This window comes from Cololabis saira, chromosome 20 (genome assembly GCF_033807715.1).
Source record: "Cololabis saira isolate AMF1-May2022 chromosome 20, fColSai1.1, whole genome shotgun sequence".
Lineage (NCBI taxonomy): Eukaryota > Metazoa > Chordata > Actinopteri > Beloniformes > Belonidae > Cololabis > Cololabis saira.
In genome coordinates this window covers 32,979,984-32,986,852 of record NC_084606.1, presented here as the reverse complement: position 1 = coordinate 32,986,852, position 6,869 = coordinate 32,979,984, and the positions used below count along the sequence as shown (strand labels likewise).

General features: G+C 42.2%; 1 protein-coding gene across 2 annotated transcripts in view; it reads left to right on the top strand.

Annotated features, from left to right (window-relative positions):
- Positions 1-6,869, top strand: part of dtx4a (deltex 4, E3 ubiquitin ligase a) — a 30,516-nt gene continuing 23,647 nt past the window's right edge. The window contains exons 1-3 of one of the 2 annotated variants that reach the window (XM_061709616.1): positions 1-327; positions 564-778; positions 1,976-3,164. In XM_061709616.1, coding sequence (XP_061565600.1) covers positions 571-778; positions 1,976-3,164 — 1,397 coding nt within the window. In that variant the 5' untranslated portion in view covers positions 1-327; positions 564-570. Of the gene's footprint in view, positions 328-418; positions 473-563; positions 779-1,975; positions 3,165-6,869 lie in introns of those variants that run through there. The other variant, XM_061709617.1, reaches the window with a different exon arrangement.

Genomic DNA, 6,869 nt, shown 5'->3' with positions numbered 1-6,869 from the left:
CAGCCTTTATTGCAGGGGATTATAGAAAAAAAAAGGCTTTTTTTTTTTTTTTTTTTTTGCACAATCAGAACCTGTTTTTGACAGTAACCCAATCTCATGAATGCTGCACGACCGTGAGCATCCAAGTTGCATTTTTTTATTTTTTTCCTCCTCTCACCCAAACTTGATTGTGTCTGAGAAATCAATTCAGCAGACGTCACTCATCTGCATAGGGAGTAAAATGCAAGCATCCTGCGAGGCGTCTCGCTCCCTTCAAACGCCGCGCATCTCCTCCGCACAAAACAGGATTCTCTTATAGCTCCATGTCTGAAACTACAAAGATGGAAGGTAAGATTTGCATGGACTGTCGTTGCCAAAAAATATGTACTTCTAACAACCACAGTGTTTGTCCAAGATGGATGCAGCGCCGTTATGCGCAGAGATGCGCGGCGGAGCGGCAGCGGGGCGTCTCTAAACGGTCCCCGCTTCATGTGTACGGATCACTATTTTCATGTTTTCGTATTCCTTTTTTTTTTTTTTTTTTTTTTGATGGTTAAACCAACGCTTTCTTTTCGTCTTTGCAGGAGTAGGATGTTATTAGCATCCGCCGTGGTGGTCTGGGAATGGCTGAACGAGCACGGGCGCTGGCGGCCGTACAGCCCGGCTGTGTGTCATCACATCGAGGCGGTGATCCGGAGCGGCCCGCGCTGCGCTAGTGTGGTCCTCGGCCAGGTGGACCCGCGCCTCTCGCCCTACATCATCGACCTGCATTCCATGCACCAGTTCCGTCAAGACACAGGTGAGACTGAGAGAGGAGGATCCGTGGCTGCGAGGTGGATGGATGGAGGCCCTTTTTTTTCTCCTTTCTTTTTTTTTCTCACATTTTTTTTTTTGTCATTCATATTATTTCAAACGTGCGTCTACATTATCATCTGCATGGCTTGTGTGAAGATTTTTCCTCCAGACAGTCTTTTGCTGCAAAATGTATGATTACATTTATTCATTTACATAGATTGTATTTGTTTGCCAAATAAATTCCACCTGCTTAATTTGTTCTCGTTTTTCTTTTCTGCCATCCACAATTGAGACGTGTGTTGCATTCATGGGGATAAAAAAAAAAAAAGGTGTCAGCTGAAGTGTCAAAAATAGGCACACTATATTGAATTTGATTAAATCTCTTATTTTTTTAATGAGATCATGTGAACACAATAAAGTCACCTTCCACAGCCTCACAGAGAGGGCTTTGTAAAACTTATTACATCATTTATTTTGGCAGAGACTAAATTGGCTAATTACAGCTTTTGTGCATCCAAATCAAAAACAAGCTGGAATGAAAATAGGCAGGAGGAAGAGGGAAGGGGGAGATAAAAGGGAGGCTGTGCAGGCACCAGACCAGCTCTGTACCTACATAGGAATTTGTGGAGGACTTTGCTGATTGCTATGGCAGGTAAAAAGAGAGAAAGAAAAGAAGGAACAATATAAGCTCAAATATCTTGAAAATGTATTTTTTCAACTTCAATAATGTTGATCTTAAGCTTATCCATCTTTAATAAATGCATGCTCAACTTCTGGAATGGATTTGATGTGTGGAGGCTTAATTGTATAAATACTGTGTAGAGTTTCTTCGGACACCCAGGGAAAGCAAACACAGCCAGCTTTGGGTCGGATCAAGGCCACTAGCCAATCAGAATTCAGAACACCATGTGCTGTTACCAGGGGCAACCTGTTTGCCCAGATTCTGAGGAAGCAAATACAGACATGTTGAATTTGGAATGGATATAATCTCCTTGTCCACAGCAAATAGTATTTCAAGTAGTATATGAACTCCTCTTGTGTGTACTTCTCATCACTCACCATCCTGTTGTGGTTCGGTTTCTAAGTCTTTGTCCATAAATGCAGACTTGACATACAGTAATGCACATGAAACTCACCATAATGTGTGAAAATCTCCCTGATGCGTATGGATGTGTTGTATCTGCTGTGACCCCTGCCCCAGGTACGCTTCGAGCTGTACGGCGTAGCTTCTACGATCCCAACTCGGCGCCCGGTCAAGGCTGGTTGTGGGAGTGGGAGAACGACGCCGGCAGCTGGACCGCGTACGACACGGAGGTGGGGATCGCCATCCAGGCAGCTTGTGACCGACAGCAGCCCTGGCTAGACCTGGCGCCACTTGGTTTCTGCTACCTCATTGACTTTGAAAGCATGACCCAAATCAATGGACAGACCCAGCGTTGCAGACGCATCCAACGACGCTCTGACCTGGCTTACCCTCTTGTGTCCGGCCCCCTACCCAAATCCCACCATGCCTGGGGTTCCATGTCCATGTCCGGGCATGGAGGATTTCTAGGCGTTGACACATCCGGTGTAGGTATGGGGATCAGGATGAGCAGTGGTGGGACTGGAAACGGGAGTGCGTATCCCAGCGGGGCGCTCCCTGCTTCAGCCATCACCTCGTTGGGACAGCCCTGTGCCTGTCAGCAGTGTATGCTGGTGCTTGGTGTCAAAACAGGTACTATGGCAACTGCTCACACCCTGGGCCGAAGACCGCCGCAGACCAAACCACCCAGTCCCAAATTTAGCAGTTATCCGGTCCCAGGAGGCTCTTCTTACTCCCTAACCCTCCCTCGGCCTCCATCCCTGTCCAGATCCCTTTTCCCACACAGGACGTCTATAGTTGGTGCTACAGGTGGTTTCAATGTAGCCGGAATGGGAAGTTCAGGAGGGTTGGGTGTTGTCGGTGCTAGCAGTGTGGGGAGTGCCACCCTCGGTCCTGGAGGGGGCTACACCCACTCCCTTTCCCTTCTGGGGTCGGCCACTGCCTCTCTCTCAATCTCTTCTACTCGTCCCCCACCTCCTCCTCTCCCACCTCCTCCGCCACCGCCACCTCCACCTTCTTCCACCATTCCTTCATCCGCTGTGACCTCCCTCCCTCACCCCTCTACCTCCTCCTCTCTCTCCATTACCTGCTCTGCTCCCGCGGCACCCGCCCCCGCCCCACCTCTCATCTCCACAGCTGCCTCCACCTGCACGCCCTCACCTTCTGCCCGCGTTCTGGGTCCAGTGTCTTCATCTGGTGCTGCTGCCTGCACTGCTCCTCTGCCGCCTCGGTCCAGCCTGGCAGGCCTGAGTCGTCCTGCTCTGCAGCGTATCGCTATGGCTCAGTCTCGGGCCCTTATCGCTTCTGGGTGAGTAGAAAACTCCGTGCAGCAGGTGCATCAGGAGTTCACAAGGTCTGTTGTTGTAGTTAGCTGGATTGCTCAAAATGTTTTGAACCAATATGCATTACATCTTTTTATGCCAATATGCATCTACAGGACTGTCTCAGAAAATTAGAATATTGTGATAAAGTTCTTTATTTTCTGTAATGCAATTAAAAAAACTAAAATGTCAAACATTCTGGATTCATTACAAATCAACTGAAATATTGCAAGCCTTTTATTATTTTAATATTGCTGATTATGGCTTACAGTTTAAGATTAAGATTCCCAGAATATTCTAATTTTTTGAGATAGGATATTTGAGTTTTCTTAAGCTGTAAGCCATGATCAGCAATATTAAAATAATAAAAGGCTTGCAATATTTCAGTTGATTTTTGAATCCAGAATGTATGACATTTTTGCATTACAGAAAATAAAGGATTTTATCACAATATTCTAATTTTCTGAGACAGTCCTGTATAAGTTTTCTATTATGTGGCGGCAGAGGGACAAACTGTGCAGTTTCAAACAGTAATTTGTTCATGATTACAGCTGTATTTACAAAGTTGAGTTAATAAGAGCATAATGTAAATTATTTAATCCCGTATTTATTTAAAAATAGTACCAAGACTATAAAATGTTGAAAATTAAAAATGTTATTATTATATGTGCGGATTGTGGTGGGCATTATCTTGCTGAAATAAGCAAAGACTTCCCTGGAAAAGATGTGGTATGGATGGCAGTGTATATTATGCAAAGCCTGACTTTCAGACATGGTTGATAACAGTCAAAATGGTCTTTTTCATTTTAATCTGGTGCATATGGCATCCATTGTTTTCGTGAAAAGATCTGAAATATTGTCCAACCAAAATGCACATTTCCAATGTGTTATGGTCCATCCCAGATGCCTCTGAGCCCAGAGGTGTTGACGACATCCTGGACAAGGGTTTCCTTTTGCAAACTTAACTTTCAAGTGGCATTAGTGAATGTTTCCCTGTATTGTATAGTGCCTGAAAAAGGATTTCAAAGTAAATCTTTCGTTGTGTGGTTATGTGAGCTACTGATAAATGGCTTCTTGATGCAGTCCTATCTGAAGGGTTGGTTCCCTTTTTTGCTCTATAATTCCTCCATATTCCTGAAATGATCTAATGACATTAAGCTCTGTAGAAGGAAGAAGATGGAAATCTATTCTTGGTTTTCTTTGCAGAATAGTATTTAAAAAAATTACAATGATTTTCTCACACATTTGTTGACTAAGTGGATCCGCCGTCCATCTGTACTCCTCAGTTAGTCATTCTTTTTTTTTTATAACTTTTTATTTTTTCCTTTTTCACAAATAACAGAACATTTCCCCCTACACAGACAATCAAAAAGTGCATATTAAGTCAACATTAATACAGACAGCAAGATTACTTATTAAGACAATTCCCCTTCTTTTACTACAACCCATTTCTATCAGTATCCAAATACAACACAACATCTCCCCATCTTTGGTCAAAAGTGTCCATTTTCATTTGTAGCCTTGCGGTCATCTGTTCCATGATGTATACCTGCTTCAGTCTCTGCTTCCACTGTGTTACTGTCGGTGATTTACTGTCCTTCCAATTCACAGTAATCATTTTCTTGGCAATCAGTAACAAAATCCGCAGTATATATCGCTGTTCTGCGTTATACGTTTCCTTTGCTACAGCTCCCAACAAATACACTATAGGATCCAGAGGAACATTTACCTTGACAATATTTTTTATTTCTGCTTCGACATTTTTCCAAAACGCCTGAATTATTGGACAATCCCAAAAGATATGTGTGTAATCCCCAATTCCTCCACTATTCCTCCAACACATTTCAATCAAAGGTGTCTTGACAAACAAAGAAATATTCAGGGGAGTGTTAAAATATCTCATTTTTAATTTCCAATCAAACTCTTTCCATAATTGACTATTTAATCCCTTGTGACTGTCCATACATAATTCTTCCCACAGACTATCTTCGATTATAATATTTAGTTCCAATTCCCATTTTTCCTTAATATTCAGTGTGTTTTGTGTATCCGTTGAGATTCTTTTATATATCTGAGATACATGCTTTTTATTTGGGATACCCTTCTCTATTATAGAAATAAAATATTGTTCAATTTTATTTGGACTTTTACTAACTGTCTCTCAGTTAGTCATTCTTGATATCATCTGTTTGATATAAGATCATTATTTTTCTTATCTCTGCCTTCCTTACTAATACTTAATTGTGTGCCAAGTGTAAGAGGCCTGGATTGCAAAATGTAAACCTGAAGTAATGTTTTGATCCAATTCAAATGTTACATTTACATTATTCGAATGAAATGTTCCCGATAATAACACACCCATCTACTATATAAAAAAACTGAACGAGTTCAGCTAGAGAACAGGAGATGTCTTTTTCTACATCGTAGGAAATTCCTGTTTGTTTGGATCCCTCTGTACACACAGCCTTATATAACTGCTCATTAGCACTCTTGAGCCTTTAATCTTTATGACCAAGCTCACCAGGCTTTTTCATTTCCATGGGAAAACAATGAAAGCCATTCTAACTAGCTGAGTCAAGCACTCACAAGGGTTTCCCTCGTATTTGTCATGCAAATGTTCAGTGCTGGCACTACTTGCCAAATGCACAAAGTTGCTGTCCTGAGTCAAAGTAACCCTCCCCCAAAAGAAAAAAAACACCAAAACTTAAATGACAGCAGTGTGAGCTCCTTGATGGTGCTTCATGATAGGGAAGAACCAAATATTAGACTGATAGATCAGACCCAAATCTAAGATAAGATAAGATAAGATAGTCCTTTATTACTCCCTCCCTCAATGAGGAAACTCACGTGTTAGCAGCAGTACACTTAACATACACACACACACACACACACACACACACACGCATGCGGGGAAGGGGGTAAAAAGGTAAAAAAGTAAAAGATATATATAATTAGAAAATATGGACAGTATATACATTGCAGTGGAGATAAAAAGATAAAAAATATAAGATAAATAAATAGTGCAAAGGAAAGAAAAACAGTGCAAAAAAGCAGGTAGAAAGATGTAGGTACCCGCAAACAGCATTAACCCTTGTACTGTCTTTGGGTCAAAATCACCCAATTCTTCTATCCTTCTTTCTTCCTGCCATGCTCTCTCCTTCCTTCTTCCTTTCATCTTTTCCTCCTTTTTTACCCTCCTTTACTCCTTTTTCTTCCTACCTCCCTTTCTTTCCTCCCTTCCATCTTTTCTCCCTTCCTTACTCCCTTTCCTACTTCTTTCCTTCTTTCCTTCTTTTCTCCTTTCTCCCTTCCTTCCATCTTTTCTCCCTTCCTTACTCCCTTTCCTACTTCCTTCCTTCTTTCCTTCCTTCCATCTTTTCTCCCTTCCTTACTCCCTTTCCTACTTCTATCCTTCTTTCCTTCTTTTCTCATTTCTCCCTTCCTTCCATCTTTTCTCCCCTCTTTCCTCCATCTTTTCCTTCCATCTTTTCCTTCCTTCTTTCCTCCCTTCCATCTTTTCTCCCTTCCTTACTCCCTTTCCTACTTCCTTCCTTCTTTCCTTCTTTTCTCCTTTCTTCCTTAGTTCCTTCTTTCCTTCCTTCCATCTTTTCTCCCTTCCTTCATTCCTTCTCTTCTCCCTTCACCCTCCCTTGACCCAAAGACAGCACAAGGGTTAAATTTGCCAGCAGTAC